At 39.7% G+C, this 18,910-nt stretch overlaps 1 protein-coding gene and 1 long non-coding RNA gene across 10 annotated transcripts in view; one reads left to right on the plus strand and one right to left on the minus strand.

Annotated features, from left to right (window-relative positions):
• Positions 1-12,349, plus strand: part of LOC129439531 (uncharacterized) — a 91,403-nt gene extending 79,054 nt beyond the window's left edge. For 2 of the 4 annotated variants that reach the window (XR_008642827.2, XR_012365598.1), the window contains one exon: positions 8,926-12,349. This is a non-coding gene — a long non-coding RNA (uncharacterized lncRNA). The remainder of the gene's footprint in view (positions 1-8,925) is intronic. The other 2 variants (XR_008642829.2, XR_008642828.2) reach the window with 2 other exon arrangements.
• Positions 1-18,910, minus strand: part of mtmr4 (myotubularin related protein 4) — a 47,640-nt gene that overhangs the window by 13,068 nt on the left and 15,662 nt on the right. For 4 of the 6 annotated variants that reach the window (XM_055198198.2, XM_055198200.2, XM_055198197.2 and 1 more), the window contains exons 3-4: positions 6,086-6,175; positions 334-453 (exon numbers count right to left, since the gene is read on the minus strand). In XM_055198198.2, the coding sequence (XP_055054173.2) occupies positions 334-453; positions 6,086-6,175 (210 nt within the window). Of the gene's footprint in view, positions 1-333; positions 454-6,085; positions 6,176-17,057; positions 17,358-18,910 lie in introns of those variants that run through there. The other 2 variants (XM_055198195.2, XM_055198196.2) reach the window with 2 other exon arrangements.

The raw sequence follows: 18,910 nt of genomic DNA on the forward strand, positions 1-18,910 counted from the left end.
GGAAAACAAGAGGGAAATGAAAAGGTGACTTAGCTAAACAACAAAAAACAGAGGATATAAATGATGGAGGGTGTGAAAAATCTACAGACAGAAAAGAGAGACGGGATTAAGACAGAGAGTGAGCATCTTTGTTTGTAGGATGAAAGGTCCAGAAATGTTGACATTCAAGTTCCCATTTATATGAGTTTAAAACTGGTGTTGCTTCCGCCCTTAAAGATTCAAACATGGTTGAACCGACTGATAAATGTTGAATCTCTCGCTCTCTGTCCATCTGTCTTTAAAAGTGAAAACACACAACATTGTGTAACGCGTGTGTGTTATCAGCTGTCTTACGTTGATGATGGAGTCTTTGAACTTAATGTGAAGTCTGTAGTTGGAGATGGCGATGATGATGCCATCGTCCGCACGACCCAGGAACTCCACCCACTCGCCTTGCAGCACAGGAAACGGTACCTGCAGCGAGAAATAAAATACAACACATGCTTTACCTGCTCATAGTAGTAAATCATTAGATAAAAAGTCTGTCTGATGGACAAATATAAATCTAACAGGCTGGAAACTGTGAAGAGAAATTACCAAGTTCCCAATGTTTCCATGGAACGACATCTCTGTGGAAAATTAGTTTTGCAAACAGCAATGCAAATAACACAGAGCATAACAGAAACACGTCCTGACTGCTTTAAACCAAGTTCCCTCCTCCCACGATGCTATGCGGTGGTTTGTGTGTTCGCTTTAGCTGCCACACTTGATCTTTGTAAACATTTTAAGATTCAGTTGGCATCAGTTTAAAAGCAGGAACAAGAACCCTACTCTTTAAACTTCAAACACTGCCGTGGTCCAGACGGTTTCTAAAGAAGTCTGTTCATAAACATGGCATCTGGGGATGCAGGCTTGAATCAAAGCCTCTTGCCTTTCTGTGTCTTGTGGCTCAGCATTGCAATGGTCATCGATTCGATCCCAAGAAACACACAAACATTTAGAAAAAGATGCTAAAGCAAAATCTAATCGGCACAGGAAGATTTCTGCCTATTACTTTCCTGTCATCTGTCTCTCTCTCTCTGTCCTGCTGTCTGTCTTTCTCTGCCTTGCCATCTTGCCGTGTTTTTTTTCTCTCAGTCTTGCCATGTTGTCTTTCTCTCTCAGTCTTGCCGTGTTGCCTTTCTCTCTCAGTCTTGCCATGTTTTCTTTCTCACTCAGTCTTGCTGTCTGTCTGTCTGTCTCTCGCAGTCTTGCCGTCTGTCTGTCTGTCTCTCTCAGTCTTGCCGTCTGTCTGTCTGTCTCGCCGTGTTGTCTTTCTCTCTCAGTCTTGCCATGTTTTCTTTCTCACTCAGTCTTGCCGTCTGTCTGTCTGTCTCTCGCATTCTTGCCATCTGTCTGTCTGTCTCTCTCAGTCTTGCCGTCTGTCTGTCTGTCTTGCCGTGTTGTCTTTCTGTCTCTCTCAGTCTTGCCGTGTTGTCTTTCTGTCTCTCTCAGTCTTGCCGTGTTGTCTTTCTGTCTCTCTCAGTCTTGCCGTCTGTCAGTCTGTCTCTCACAGTCTTCCCGTCTTTCTGTCTGTCTCTCGCAGTCTTGCCGTCTGTCTGTCTGTCTCTCGCAGTCTTGCCGTCTGTCTGTCTGTCTCTCGCAGTCTTGCCGTCTGTCTGTCTGTCTGTCTCTCAGTCAGTCTTGCCGTCTGTCTCTCTCTCAGTCAGTCTTGCCGTCTGTCTGTCTCTCTCTCAGTCAGTCTTGCCGTCTTGTCTGTCTCTCTCTCAGTCAGTCTTGCTATCTATCTGTCTGTCACTCTCTCTCCTTCTGTCTGTTCATCTCTCTCAGTCTTGCCGTCTGTCTGTCTCTTTCTCTGTCATGTCCTGCCCTCTTTGTCCATCTCTCTTTCTCTCTCAGTCTTGTCATCTGTCTGTCTCTTTTGGTCCTGCCATTTATCTGTCTCTCTCTCTGTCCTGCTGTCTGCGTCTCTCTGTCCTGTCGACTGTCCATCTCTCTTTGTCCTGCTGTCTGTTTTTCTCTCTCAGTTTTGCTATTTGGCTGTCTCTCTCTCTGTCCTGCCGTCTTGTCCATCTCTCCCTCTCTCTCTCTGTCTTTCCATTTCTCCGTCTCTCTTTCTCGTTGTACCGCCATCTGTCTGTGTCTCTCTCTGTCTTGCTGTATTGTCTCTCTTTCTCTCTGTCTTGCTGTATTGTATCTCTCTCTCTCTGTCCTGCCGTTTTTGTCTGTCTCGTTCTCTCTTTCTGTCTTGCAGTCTATCTGTCAGTCTTTCTCTGTCGTATTTGTCTGTCTCTCTCAGTCTTGCCATTTGTCTGTCTCTATCTGTCCAGCAGAACAATGATGGAGACAGATGGTGGGACAAAGAGAGAAACAGACAGACCTGTCATCTGTCTCTCTCTCTCTCTCTCTCTCTCTCTCTCTCTCTCTGTCTTGCCATCTTGTCTGTCTCTCTCTCTCTCAGTCTTGCCATCTTGTCTGTCTGTCTCTCTCTCAGTCTTGCCATCTTGTCTGTCTCTCTCTCAGTCTTGCCATCTTGTCTGTCTCTCTCCATGTCATGCCGTCTGTCTGTCTCCCTCTCTCTTTGCCCTGCTGTCTGTCTGTCATGTTACATGTACATGCCTTTACTTGCAGTTTTGTTCATGTGCGCATGTCTCCACTGTAAAGGATTAAACATCACAAATTGAAACGGAAAGTAACACTTAATATCTGCTCTCAACTCAGAGATGGAGAAACTGCTAAATTAAAACTTGTGTTACAGGTTCAGCAGACATGAGAGGAGGTACAACAATATAGCTATGACAGATTTTCCACCACCTGACAAATCTCCAAATCTCGTGCAAACACAGTTTTCTGTTTAGCTAGTGTACGAGTTAAACTGTCTGCAGACTGAAAGTCTGTCTCTCTCTTCTATATGAATCACAGTATACAGCAGACATTACTCATTAATCTCATACTGCTACTCTCTGTCTGAAAGCATTGTGTGATCCAGCACACCAGCAGGTTTTCACATCGTGTTTCTGTACAACAACAGTCACAAACACCGTACATGTCATTTTCTCATAGTAATTTACTGTCGGTTATATTACAGTTTGCAGTGTGTGTTTACAATGAAGGTGTTTATCTTTATGTGTAAGTTGTTGTTTAAACAATTAACTCTGTGAAGAGATGTTTCATCTTTTACTGACAATTACAAAAAAATAAACCCCTCATTATAGTGAGATTTAACGCAAACTGCTGACAAACTAGAGCAACAGACATTCAAGAGATATTTATAGTTCAGTCGTGCTCCAGAGACCTCAGCAAGTTTACCTCAACTATATTGAGCTTTAATATCTCAAGATACAGTTCATTAAAGAAGGAACAAATTCATTCAAATAAAACTGAATTTATTTTGCTCGACTTAAGTAAATGACTCGTTTTGAAGTTAGAAACCTTGACTAACATCATAATGGGATAAAAATTGTGTTTGAGTTTGTGTGTGTGTTATGTTATAATATCTATATGGGCTATTGCACATTCTTATTTGTGCAATTTTGCACTGCGCTTTGGTCAACTAAGGTGGTTTAAATCTGCTTTATAAACAAATTGAAATTGAATAGCATGAAAAGCTATTTCATATTTCATCAGCTGCATGTCTTTAAGGTGACACCTGATGAAAGCAGAAGTGCTTCAGAGGAAAAGATCTGCAGACTGACACACCAATGACAAACTCAAAGAGAGCATGCAGATCTCACTGCACCAAACATACATCACAGGAAACCACAGAAAAAACGCTGCATGACTCAAACTGTTATTGACCTCAGCTGCAGAGGAACACACGTAGCTTCAAAACAAATATGATGAGTAAATGTCGGTCCAGATGATGAAATATTCAATATTCATAACAGATCATGTTCACTATTATTAAAACAAATAAATACACCTGTACATTATATCTATGGTCATGTCACATGAGGTGCCATCAGACGTTATTAGATGTTTTAATGTTTCAGCACTATGTCTGTGCCTCAGTGACTGAGGAGCTGAATGTCCTCTGACTACTGGTTATGTGTGTAAAGTGTTCAAGTAATCAAAACATAGAGTTTTTACTGTTTTTGGATCAGTGGATGCATTAGTGTTTTATAAGTTGGGTATGAGCACCACCTAGTGGATGCTGGATTGCGGTAAAAATTCATTGACATTGGCAGGGAAGCATTTTGTCTTATTTGATGTGATAACTCGTCCTGCCACGTGTCTGTCCCTCTCTGTCCTACCATCTGTCTGTCCCTCTTTGTCCTACCATCTGTCTGTCCCTCTCGACGTCCTGCCACGCATCTGTCCCTCTCGCCGTCCTGACACGCATCTGTCCCTCTCGCCGTCCTGACACGCATCTGTCCCTCTCGCCGTCCTGACACATGTCTCTCTGTCCTGTCTCTCTCTCTCTTTATCTGTATCTCGCCGTCCTGCCACGCTTCTGTCCCTCTCGCCGTCCTGACACGCGTCTGTCCCTCTCGCCGTCCTGCCACGCGTCTGTCCCTCTCGCCGTCCTGCCACGCGCCTGTCCCTCTCGCCGCCCTGCCACGCGCCTGTCCCTCTCGCCGCCCTGCCACGCGCCTGTCCCTCTCGCCGCCCTGCCACGCGCCTGTCCCTCTCGCCGTCCTGCCACGCGCCTGTCCCTCTCGCCGTCCTGCCACGCGTCTGTCCCTCTCGCCGTCCTGCCACGCGTCTGTCCCTCTCGCCGTCCTGCCACGCGTCTGTCCCTCTCGCCGTCCTGCCACGCGTCTGTCCCTCTCGCCGTCCTGCCACGCGTCTGTCCCTCTCGCCGTCCTGCCACGCGTCTGTCCCTCTCGCCGTCCTGCCACGCGCCTGTCCCTCTCGCCGCCCTGCCACGCGCCTGTCCCTCTCGCCGCCCTGCCACGCGCCTGTCCCTCTCGCCGTCCTGCCACGCGCCTGTCCCTCTCGCCGTCCTGCCACGCGCCTGTCCCTCTCGCCGTCCTGCCACGCGCCTGTCCCTCTCGCCGTCCTGCCACGCGTCTGTCCCTCTCGACGTCCTGCCACGCGTCTGTCCCTTTCGCCGTCCGGCCACACGTCTCTCTGTCCTGTCTCTCTCTTTATCTGTATCTCTCTGTCCTGCCACGCGTCTGTCCCTCTCGCCGTCCTGCCACACGCCTGTCCCTCTCGCCGCCCTGCCACGCGCCTGTCCCTCTCGCCGCCCTGCCACGCGTCTGTCCCTCTCGCCGTCCTGCCACGCGTCTGTCCCTCTCGCCGTCCTGCCACGCGTCTGTCCCTCTCGCCGCCGTGCCACACATCTGTCCCTCTCTACGTCCTGCCACACGTCTCTCTGTCCTGTCTCTCTCTCTCTTTTTCTGTATCTCTCTGTCCTGCCACGCGTCTGACCCTCTCGCCGTCCTGCCACGCGTCTGTCCCTCTCGCCTTCCTGCCACGCGTCTGTCTGTCCTGTCTCTCTATCTGTCCTGTCTCTCTTTCTCTCTATCTGTCCTACCATCTGTCAGTCTCTCTTGCAGTCCTGCCACGCGTCTGTCTCTCTCTCCATCTGCCATTTCTCTCTCTCAGTCTTGTTTGTCTGTCATTGCACTGTCCTTTTGATTAATTTCACTCTCAAATCCCTGTCTGCTGCCATTGATCTCGAGAAATATTTTACATCATTAGTTTATTTTCTATTCACCTCTATTTTTCTGCTATATAATGATGCAGAAGACAAACGGGAAAACGTTCAATTGTGTGTGTGTGGATATGCGAGTGTGTGTTTGTGTTAACCCACTTTCTGTAAGACTGGGACATCATGAAACTGTAACATTACAGACAGGATAATAAAAAACCAAGGAGCTAAACTGTGTCAGAGACACAGAGATCACCACACTGAAATATCAACTGTTGAGATTAAAGTGGACACTTAAGTTATGTATAAACATTACACTAACATTATTACATACCATCACAACAACACAATCTCCTCGTCACGTACCATGTGTGTTTGCATTGTTTGTATGCATGTTAACCTCGATACCATACAGTTTAAAAAAGTTGCTCAACCAATTTGCCAAAATGCGTGCAGAAATGCCGGTTTGTGTCTCATAGTAAGCTGCCATGAGCTGGTAAAACTGACCTGTAGGGTGTCATCCTCTTTAACAAGCTCTTTTTGGGGAAACAGGTCCCTGGCCTGGATATATTCCAGACTGGGAGGTCCCTCCTCACCCTGAAACACACAAACACAGACACATCATTACAAATATAATAAATTAAACACAAACTTACAGTAGATAGTGAAGATACAAAATAAGATTCATTTATTATTCGAGTTTTAATTAAGCATCGCATGTACACCTTACAGACAGAGCAAATCCCAAAATGCACTGCAATAACAAAAGTAGAGATGGTGGACAAATCAAAAGAAAATATCTTGAAACCGAGGCTTTTCTCATTAATATTCTGACATTACTGTACAAGCCCATTATTCAAAAATGGAACAGAAATCTGAAACTTCAGACGCCATTCATCTGTGAGATTTGAGAAGTGATTTAACAAGCATGTATTGTTCTTACTCAGCTAGGCATGTAGTAGGCATTTTATCCAAAACATGAAAACAACTAGGGCTGTCAAAAGATTAATCGCATAAAAAATTTAATGTAATAAAGTTAATTAGTTAAATTTTTTTGTTTATAAAAATCTAAAAAATTTAATCAAAGTTGTTTCAAAGGCAGAGCAAATTATCCGTTTACTGTAAGAAAACCCGGTCAAGAAAGTAAAATCAATTTACATTTTGTAATAGTGTTGTAAACAAATGTATTCCCCAGGCAGACATATTTAACCGTGTCCTTGATATAAGTCAGATATGTTTCCTCACAACGTTCATCATAGGACAAACTTTCAGGCCCGGCAGAAATTGTGACTACTGCAGTACGTGTTCACGGGCATCACGCTGTGGATTAAACATTGATCCACAAAGACCTTCGGCCTTCATTTACTACATCACAGATGGGTGAAGGACCTTCATCTGGCACCAGACACAAGTGAAGAAATAAACCAACATCCCATTGAAAACAGCAGAGACGAACACACAAGGGGAGCTTCTCAATAAAGTATTATCTAAAGTTTCACTTTCAAAAAAAAAAAAAAAAACACCTCTCCTGAACAAGACAAGTGATTTTAGCATCACACCCAGTCATTACAGTAATGCTTATAAAAAAAAATTTGCACGTACACTGTAAAAAGTAAAAGTGGGATCAAAATAAGCCTGATTTATAGTCGTGCGTAAACTCTACGCCATAGGTTATCAGTAGCCTGTGCGTAGCTCTGCGTAGCCTGACGTGCACCTCGCAAAATTTTAAACAGCGCGTCAGTTCTACGCGGACCGCAAGCGCTATGATTGGTCCAGCAGAACCCCTCCTGTCAGGTAAAAAAACTGCGTTATAGGTATTTTCGTTTGCAATGGTGAAAACAAAGATGAGCCAAGTTGAGGAGTGATTTAACTCAAACTTCAACAAAAGCCGCCGTTTATTTACTTCCATCATTGCTGGTCTTCTCAAATCATACACAACAAAGGTACCGTTTCATCTTCGTTTGTGGGTTAACTTGCCAACCTTCTTCTTCTTTGACGGCCACGCTGCTACTGTGGTTACACGCGTGGATACTGCCAACCAGCGGTCTCCATGTGTGTTTGCACTTCGACGCAAAAGTATAAATAAAAACCGAGGAGGAGCCTACACCGCCGCGGCTACACCGTAGGACCTATGCACAACTATAATGAGCCATTTACTTCAATTGGTAACACCTAAAATCTGAAGCTTTTCAACTAGTGAGGAGCTGTTGTAATTTATAAAATAAAGTTGAAATAAGTTGAGCTAATTTTCAAAGTTACAGAAAAAGGAAAAATGCACACTGTAAAAAGTAAAAGTTGGATAAAAAAATTACTTCAATTGGTAACGCATAAAAAAAGGAAAGTTTTTTCAACATTTTAGTCCAAAATTAAGATAATAAAAGATAAAAAATACTTCTATTGGCAACACTTAAAGGGAAAAATTTAGGTTGAAAAAAACTCACATTTTTAGGCATTACCAATTTAAGTAATTTTTTAAGTTGACCCAACTTTTCACTTATTACATTTTTAAGTGTAATCAACTTGGATTTACAAGTCATTTTCCCCTGTAGTTTGATTATCTTGACTCGTGATGAGTTGCTGTACCTTATAAGACTAGCTCAACTTATTTCAACTTTTTTTGTTAGTTACAGCAACTCCTCACTAGTCAAGAAAGAAACTCGTCATATTAGATTATATTGCCTTAAGCATATGGCACTCGCGCCAAGCGAATTTTACAGTTTGGTCCACGTTTCTTGAGCATCGCTGCTGCAGCAGACTTAAATAAAGCTGGTGGTGCCCTTTATTACCAGCTTTTGTCAATCTCTTGTCGCGCTAAACGGTCCGCAACACACACACACACACACACACACACACACACACACACACACACACACAAACATGGGAGGAGGAACAGTGCGGTTGGCAACAGATTTGCATACTAGGAGTTGATTGGACAGGTACTCTCCCATAAACACACACAGCACTTTCAGAACCATACATTAGCTGTTATATGTTGTTTTTTCACCATATTAGAAATGCGTGGTTGAATCAAACACGGTGCACGTGCATGCCGAACGGTGCGAGGATAGCGAGACGATTCGATTCTTTACCGAGAACCCTTGACATCATCTACAAGCTATAAACACACTGACTGTATATATGGTCAAACTGCATAGAAAAATACACACCATTCTGTGAGTTTCAGCTTTTCTTTCCCTTTCCTCTGCACTTGACACACACATGATGGTTCGGTTACACATGTCAACACAAATGAGTTACTTCTGATCAAACCCTCTCATGAAGCCAGTATTCCAACACTTCATACGCTGTGGTCTGATATCTCTGTATGTCTGATATGTTCCTGGCAGAGTTCAAGGACTCATCGCAATGTGATGACCGCAAGAAGAAAACAGAAACTACACATCAATCATGATGACCCGTGGGGCTAAGCATCCAGAAATCACATCCAATCCTACAGTGACCCACATATTCAGCACAGAGATAGGTCGAAGGTCAGACCACACATACCCTTCTAGATTCTATTGGCCTAAATACAGCTGAAATATATAAAATATATTAAATGAGTATCGATAGCAGACAAACAGATGAAACGAGCCAGACAGACATCATCCCACGATCATTCGCACCCCTTAGCCGCCCATCAGACAGATGGAAGAAGGTCAAGTGTCTGCGTGTGGTAAGAATGAAACGCATACACACACTCCAGATGTTAACAAAACTTTGAGATTTGTCAAACTAATGATTCAATGACATTATTACTTTTGGAAAGAACAAACTTGTTTAAAGCCACAAACATTATCATTTTTTAAAAGTTGATCACATGCAAAATTCTGGGAATTTTCAATGCTGGAAATTTTCCATGGGAATTAACATTCATATTAGAATGATTTCTGAAGTGTTTTTGATCAAATAAATCCAGGTTTGATGAGCATAAGTATCAGGATTTTTCAAAATTTTTATTACCTTGTATACATGTCTGCTTATGACCGAACAAAATGTTAATATATGAGTTTGGTTCCAAAACTGGATTTAAAGGCTTAAATCAAAACAAACTAACTGCAGTCGAGTTATATGGTTTTTGAACCAAACTCTTCATATGTTTGTTTATGATGAAGTTTTTATAAATTTCTCTAAATTTCCAAATAATTCCCATGAAGTTTTAAATTTGGAATCATTCTGGAAACTTTCCACCCTTTTGCAACCCTAATTCCATGTGATTTATCTGATGAAGTGATGCAGGTTACAAACAAACTCTTATCTACTGATGTCAACAGAGTATGAGACTAATGCCTAATCTCTTTGTGTCTGTCACAGATGAATGAAGTGATGATAAATGCCAACACCTGTCTAATACGCATGATGTGAGAAAGAGGAAGACAGATACATAAACAGTTGAAGAGTGCAAAACCCTTTAAGTGCATCTGACATGTTTTCTTGTAAATTAGCTTTTTTTTAGACTCTTGATGAATTCTGTCAACAAACCAGCATTTCTGAAATGCCTGAGGCCGGGATTAAGCGGATTTGACGCGAAAGTATTTGATAAATGAATAATATGTGCTAAGCAGCACATTGGGTTAATATCATTATGTCATTTTTGACAGAGATGCCATTTGGCAGCTTTTGCATTAGAGCTCCTCATATGATACATGAAACAATGATGATGCATGACAACAGCTGCTTGATCTAATGATTATGACTTTATACAAAACACTGACATCATCATATAGCACAAAAAAAAAACAAAAAAAAAGTTGTCTCAAATGATGCCAAACTCCCAGAATTCACATTGGTTTGCAGCACCCAGAATTACATGGTGTGGATGAGAGGAGCATGTAATAAATCTGTGACATTAACAATCTGTCCATTTCATCTATAAATATCAAAAAATATATAAAAATCAATTCTCACAAGGCGTTTTTTCTGGCTAATATATCACATCTTTCAATATTTTTCAGTGTACTGGTCTGTCCATAAATCTGTCTGTCATTTGGTTTAGTCAGTTTATCGGTTTAAAGTGCAACTATTTAATTGCTAAAAAACTACGTTATTTTTATTTGGTATAATACAATGTGTTCGTGTAGTTTATGTTTAAAAAACAACATTTTCTACATACCGTACATTTTTGTAGCTCCAGATTTTACTCTCTTTCTTAAACGCACAGATTTGAAAAGCTCTGTGTCTCTGATTGGCCAGCTAATCTGTACGTTGTGATTGGCCTGAATACCCTTGACGTCAGAAGGAAATGTGGTGCTCCTTACCATGTTTAAAAGATTTTCTCACAATGCAATGCTAACAGGAGTTAACTTACAAGGTGTGAGTCCAAGTGGGAGGAATTATGATGTCGGTCTTTACTACATCACCAATCGCAGGAAGTAAACTGTTGCCTACAATCTGTGCGTCCAAGAAAAGAGATTAACGTTGGAGACGATAACTCGTATCATCGTTTACTTTGGGGTTTGTACCTTTTGCATACTATTAACATGTACTGATACACACTTACACACCAAAGGAAATGTAAAACGTGAACTGGACAATAGGTGCTCTTTAACACAATGAGCGATTTAAAAGCCTCAAACAGAAGATCTAAAAATGGGAACGTAAATGTAATGAGCTATGCTATCCATCTAAAACTGCAGTTTCTTCATTTATATCCATTATATCTATACACAAGAGACAGTGTAAATAACTATTATGCGTGTCTGACAGGCATAAAAGAGTCTGTATTACTGTCAGTAGATAACAGAATTACTCATGACATCAGCAGAAGACGTCTGCTTTCTAATTCTGAGCTGTATATCCAAGTCAGCATGGTCCTACCAACTAAATGAGTTAACACACGGCAAGCGGACAGTCGAGAAATAAAGTTATGCCTTACTTCAAGCTTTTTTCCTGACAAAAATGGTAACTAAATGCAGTAATGTGAACAGCCCTTAAGAAACAACACAGTGGCTGTAAGATTTTGGTGGAAATGTGCATTGTTTTTTTGCAATGTGTATTGTGATTTTATACATACTGGATGCCATGACCAGACGATGCACTTGACCAAATGCTTTGCATGTTCTGTGATGTGACAAGTGCAGATGTCGATGCTGAAACGATATATTGTGCAGCTAACTCCTCACAAACGGGAAACTTCACCCTATAATGCTGTTGAACTTTCGGAAAAGCCTTTAAGTCAATATTGCCCTACGATCATCTAAAATGCTGTACACTAGATTTTGGAATAGAGCCCAATTGTAAAGTGCATTGAGTTTTCTTCTGTCAAACCCCCTCGGCCCCATCTTTGTAAATTAACCAGCACTTTCTGCATTAACCAGATGAACGGAGAGCCAATCTTTTCATTTCCAGCAGGCGTACAGCCAGAAAAAGAGAGAGAGAGATGCAGTAACCGACCCTACAAACATCTTCATCAAACCTCCGTTCAGTAAGATCACAGGAGTGTACAGCATGGCTAAAGACTCCTGAATCTCATATAAGGTGAGACAGAAAGAAAGAGAGAGATTGATAGAGAAAAAAGTGACAGATCAATCTCTCTGATGTACTGGATTCTTCATCATTCAATCCCACGAGCCGTTCATCATTGAATGTGTATTTCTACTCTTTCAATCAGCCAACAGCTCGATTGTGCTGCGTCTGCAATCTGCAGCGAGTACTGACAGATAAATTTATGATAGAAATTATGTGATGTTTGATATTCAGAGGTAAAGCTCCTAAACAGTCACTGCAAGTCTCTGAAGTGTCATAAAAAGGAGATTTCTTTCTCTTAATGAAGATCAGCTATCAGAGTCGCTAGAAAAAACTCAGACGGCTGTCGGGTCGTACAAGAGTCACACAGACTGAAACCAAACACATCACAACACCCGCTAAGAAAAGACTTCTTAAGCGGGATACATGACATGTATAAGACTCAGAAATAAAAATGTAGAACCAAAACATACAAAAAAAACTGACAAATGTAGGCGGATACAATAAGAAGTCCTTTTCAGTGCATCAGATCTTACGCTGCAGTTTCTGAGCTAAAATTAAACATGAAACTTTTCAGAAGAGATCAGTAGGTAAGCTACAGATAAACTAAACATCCCTAGCGCTTCATCTCTACCATTAAAACACAATGCCCAGGTCACCCTGAAATCTTTCATCACTTTCTTAGCATGAACTCCTGGTGATAAAGCCGATGTCTCTCTGGGAACATGTATATTAAGGACACCGTGTGCCGGACACTCTGGTTTCTGCTTCGTCATGCTCTACAACCCTACTGCAAAAAATGTATTTATGTAGTTATTTAGTTATATATTTATATATGTATTTATATTTATATATATGGGTGATTCTCACGAAAAATTGGTTTTAAAATGTCAAGCATGAAAATGTAAAAATTGCTTAAATTTACTTTTTTTCCCACCAGACATTGAAAAACAAAGTCTGGAGTAAATGGGAACATTAATTAAAAAAACTTTTACTTATCATTTAACACTTTTTGTAACATAATTTAAAAAATTAGTTCTAAAAAATCTCATTACCGCAACAGTCAGAAAACATCAACACTGACATATTTTCAAAATGACATGACAAACCTGAAAGAACATAATTTGGAGATTCTGCACATGCATTTAAAATCAAAGTATTATGCTTCTATTAATTAAATTAACATTTAATAAGCATCTGTTGCGGTAATGATAATCAAAATGTCGTGTAAGCATTCTGACAAGACAATATTTCAAATTAACTGTAAAAAATTATCTAACCTGGTAGCCATCTTGAAGTAACTGGTCCATGTGCTTGGTCACTCAAAATCAAACTTTATAAAAATTCTGTATGTGTGCTTAAACTGTTCTCAAAAAGTGTTGCGGAGGAGGAGAACATCAGGCATGAACACATAATTTTCCTAATTTTTCTTCATTATTATTATACATGAATATTCAGTAAATATTTTTTATGTCATCTAAAGTAGTCTAGCAAAACATCCATTTATTTTTTTCTTAATATTTTTGTGTTAATTTGATTAAATTACTACATAACGCATGTTCAAACACAGCCGGACACATTGCGGTAAAGAGAATTTCAGCAGAAAATGAGATAAAATTTACAATTGTAAACTCTTATGTTGAAATCACACATTTTGCAAGGTAGAACACAGTATTGTGTTAATTCTGATGCTTTTTAATGTTAGTATATTACACATTTTAAAGCTAAAATCATTAGTGCCGTGGTGTTGCAATGGTTTTGTGAGAATCACCCATATAGTTCACTACATATGATAGTTATATTCGCTGGAAAAACAACCCAAAACCCCAGTTCTCATCATTACAGGACAGTCACAGTTCAAGATCATGGCACAGAATTATTAAGAGGCGTTCGTAGAGGGCAGCTATGGGTTTAATTTATTAATACAATCATCCACAGTAATCCATCTGAAAAAGCACCCGAGTCAGATTGATTTTTAAAGATTATTACCGGATGATTGCTGTAAGCATGCAGGCCAAATCTCAAATATGGAGTCAGACACTTCCAGTTACACATCGGTGCCTTGTTGCCATGGCTACCGCCTCAGGACCATTTTACTCGTCTGTATTGAAATTATGTCTCCTATCTCACCTCCCATGTGTCAAAGTTATTTTATGTTAAAAACAAAAACGCTCTCAGATTTCTTATGAAGTTCACCTTTTCATGCACCTATTAAATGTTAAGATTCATGTCAAAATGTGTAAGATACTCGGTTTTCAATGCAGGGTTCCCACACCTTAGTTAACTTTAAGGACCTTTCAAGGACTTTCCAGGTCCAATAACCTCAAATTCAAGGACTAAATGTTGGACACTTTGGGGACGCCTCCAGGGGTAAGTGTCTCTGAATGTGTATATCAAATTCCACCCATGGTGAGAATTAACGAGATAGGAAGTATATCGCTATCTACAATATTGCCAAAGACGGCTTTACAGGGATGCAGGAAGTATGGCAAGGGAAACGCAGCGTCTCGTTCCCGTCTCAGGGAACAATAGTTACATACGTAACAGAGACGTTTTCAAGATGTGTGTCAAACACAACTATGCAAAAAAGCATTTTGGTATGAATCAACATTCGCATACAGAAGATATAAGCATTTAAACTGAACAGTTTAGCACGTGTGCTTAAAAAGTCTAGAATTGTTATGATATTATCCTACACTACACATGGAATAATATGGATTTTTTTCCAGAAAACTTCTTGCGTAAAATAGATTCAAGCACTTTCAATGACCTGTATCCATGTATGTATATTTTCAAAAACTCCCAGGGCCTTGAATTTTTTTCCCCAGATTCAAACTTTCAAGGACCCATGGGAACCCTGTCAATGGGATATCAAAAGTTAATTTCATATTATTAAAAATAAATGTACACACATTTTAAGATACAAATTATTAACCCTTTCAAATTATCCATGCAAGATTTCTCTAGTGTCTAGTTTTGTTAGAGAGAGAGCGAGAGAGAGAGATTTTCTTGCTGCTACTGAATATTTCAGAAGCAGGAATATTTGAAAAGATCAGAGATACACCAGGTCCCAGTGCACAAAGCCCTCAGATGTACAAAGATATCTGGGTCAGTTTAACACACACACACACACTTCTGCATGTAGATGACCACCTGTCTAACCTCACAACTAATAAACAACTGATGGATCAACATTTTAAAAACATGTACATGTTAACCTTTTAACTAATCCATTCAGTTGCTCAAGAGCTACTACAGTGATCTTCATCTGAGGACAGTGATGTCCAAATCAGTGTTAATTTGAGGTCTGTAGGAGTTAACATGGAAATATATAAACTCAGTTTATTGTTACAGTTTCAGCTGTAAACTCTTTCTCTCTTGAGGAGGTTTATTCACGGCATGCAAAACAACCGGCACCTTGCACCTGTGACCACTCATCACTTCTATATATTGCACTTCTTATATAGATAATGCACAAGCTGTGCTTGGCAACAGCCTACGGTTATCCTAATGCACGATATGACTTAATAAAGTTAAAAATATTTAATTATTTACTAAACGACTGTATTACGTGTATACTTTGTGTTCTGCCTAACTTTGCAAAAAGCACAGTAAAACATTCTGTATTGTATTTATACAAGATATTCCTGGACTATATTAACGTGTAAACACTGTACTAAATGTTTACGAGCAAACTCAGATGCCAAGTCATAATTTAGAGAAGATAAACACAAAATGCACTTTACAAGTACAATACAAGGTGCACTTATTAAGGCCGTGTAAATATTAGAAAGATGTACAACTTGCGAGCTACACAAAGACTGGTCTGATCACTGAAACCTTTATAATGTTGAGAAAACAAGTGTGTTAGTCACGACCTCCCATCTGCCGGCAGGGTTTTATTGCGTTTCATCCGCAGGTCCGCAGCAGGGACGATGAAACCTCACTGCTGCCAATGAGGCTTAGAAAACGGGAGGGCATAAATGTGCGCGCGTCTCATACACAAGATTGACAGACATACAGATGATGCAGCTCGTGCATGCACAGAAAATACATGCAAATATGCAAAATCATGCACGTGCATGCACACACACACTTTCAGTTAATTATAAAAACTAAACAGTAACTATAATACCGCAAACAGTTTCATTAGGGATGTAAACAACTACATCTTTGAACAGATTAGTTGATGTTGAGGACACCTGCTGTATTTATGCTGGTTTAGGTTCATGATACGGTGAACAGTTTCTCAGGGGTTCAAACACAGCTAGATGGCACAAAATTGAGTTTAGCCAAAAAAATCCTATTCAGCCTTGACAATCTGATAATTTTTCACTAAATGTCATTCAATACAATGTTTAAGGTTAGATTTTTTCCAATCTTTAATCTTTACCATTTCTTCTTTTTAAGACAATAAAAAGTGGAAACTTGTCTTAAATATTGTACAATAATCTTTAAAGCAAATCTATTTCTGATCTCAATCGGGCGACAGCGGTCATGGGGTCACCGGGAAGGTCCTGAAGATAAAACTCCATAAAATCCATTCGTCTCTCACAGTCCACTGAACTCACTCATTAACATACAACAACATAACACATTAACACAGTGTCTCAGCTTCACAACATCACAACTGCTGTTGGGTCTCATTATGTATCCAGATCAAACCCTTAAACTATGTTATATAACTATATAACTCTACAGGCAACACATGTCACAGTAACCATGAGTTAAATACACGCTACAAAAATTAAACATCAAAATCATCACAAATAATATCCTGAACATGTCATACAAATCTACAAAAAAATACTGTATATATTATATACTTCTTTTCTGTTCATCAAACTTCCTTGTTTTCTCTCCAAGTCCCGGCCGAGAGCTTCACAAACACACAGACTTAACACAATCATTTCTTTCCTAAAAGCAACTCAGTCATTCCCGTCGTGTGCATTCAAACCCCAAATCGCAGACGCAATGGAAACTCTCACACAGAGAAACACAGATCATCACTTACGAAGCAGTTAAGCATGTAGCAGGAGACGCGGCCGGCCCGGCTCATGGCGCGAAGAAGGCGGGCACGGTTGCCCGGGAGACACGAACTCTGAGAACAACCGCAGAACCAACCGGCAAAAACATCCTTCTCTCCGTGAAGATCTGCGTGTGTTCCACCACCTCACACACACAGAATTATCATTTCCTTTTCCGGCTCTACAGACACGGTCTATTGGTTCTTCTTGTTCAGGTGAGCAGAATAATCCAGAACAACATGATGATCCGTATGAAGAGATTTGCCGGTGTGTCAGCGCAGAGGAGAGAGAGGAGAAGAAGAAAGGGTATTGCCTCATGCTAAGCTCCGCCCCCATCCGCAGCATCCTTACCCCCACCCTTCCTCACGTGCATCCTCGCTCTACCCCTCTCGCGCTCTCTCTTTATTCCTGCACTCACCCTTCACCGAGATTTCATCCATGCCAGCTTGCAGCCTCAGCAAGAGCGGCGCAACCATGTGATCAAGCTGAGGCAAACGTCTTAAGGCATCGTGATGTGATTCAATATTCTTTGCAATGATTGCAAAATAATTTTTATTCAAGTGCAATACTATTTAAAACTCGATGTTAACAAAAGTGAATAAATAAAATATAATAAAAATAATTCAAAACTAGGGCAGCACGATGTTGAGAAAATATGTTATTTGCAATTCAACTGCTGCCCGTTGCGATAGCAATATTTCTTGCGGAATATCATGTCCCTAGACTAAAGAAAGACTATTTTTTATTTATATATGTAATTATCATACTGAAATAAACAGGTAATACATATTCTTTTCATGTAATTAAAATTTAATTCAGGCTACACTGCAAAAACAAAGAAAAAAAATCTTAGTATTTGTCTTGCATAAAACAAACAAAAAAAATCTGCCAATGGGGTAAGCTCATTTTTCTTGAATTTAGTGTTAAAAAAAATGTCAAGATTTTTTGCTTACCCCATTGGCAGATTTTTTTTGCTTGTTTTATGCACAAAATCACTTAAATTTTATATTTTTGGTCTAAAAACTAGACTTATTTTCTTGGATATTTTTTATTTAGATATGTAATTATCATACTGAAATAAACAGGTAATACATACTTTTTATGTAATTAAAATCTAATTCAGGCTACACTCCAAAAACAAAGAAAAAAAATTCTTAGTATTTGTCTTGCATAAAATAAAACAAAAAAATCTGCCAATGGGGTAAGCTCATTTTTCTTGAATTTAGTGTTAAAAAAAATCAAGATTTTTTTGCTTACCCCATTGGCAGATTTTTTTTTGCTTGTTTTATGCACAAAATCACTTAAATTTTATATTTTTGGTCTAAAAACTAGACTTATTTTCTTGGATATTTTTTATTTAGATATGTAATTATCATACTGAAATAAACAGGTAATACATACTTTTTATGTAATTAAAATCTAATTCAGGCTACACTGCAAAAACAAAGAAAAAAAATTCTTAGTATTTGTCTTGCATAAAATAAAACAAAAAAATCTGCCAATGGGGTAAGCTCATTTTTCTTGAATTTAGTGTTAAAAAAATCAAGATTTTTTTGCTTACCCCATTGGCAGATTTTTTTTTTGCTTGTTTTATGCACAAAATCACTTAAATTTTATATTTTTGGTCTAAAAACTAGACTTATTTTCTTGGGTTGTTTTGCTCTTCAAGAAAAAGCATCTTAATTTAAGAATTTTTAAAATTTTTTACTAAAAACAAGACAAAAATACTAATCATTTTTTTATTAAAAATAATTTTTTGCAATGTAAAAGCAAACTATTTCACACATAGTTTTTTATGTTAAAGTTCATCGCTGCAGTGTTCCCTGCTCGTCTCCATATT

The sequence above is a fragment of the Misgurnus anguillicaudatus genome, chromosome 22, assembly GCF_027580225.2.
Source record: "Misgurnus anguillicaudatus chromosome 22, ASM2758022v2, whole genome shotgun sequence".
NCBI classification, from domain to species: domain Eukaryota; kingdom Metazoa; phylum Chordata; class Actinopteri; order Cypriniformes; family Cobitidae; genus Misgurnus; species Misgurnus anguillicaudatus.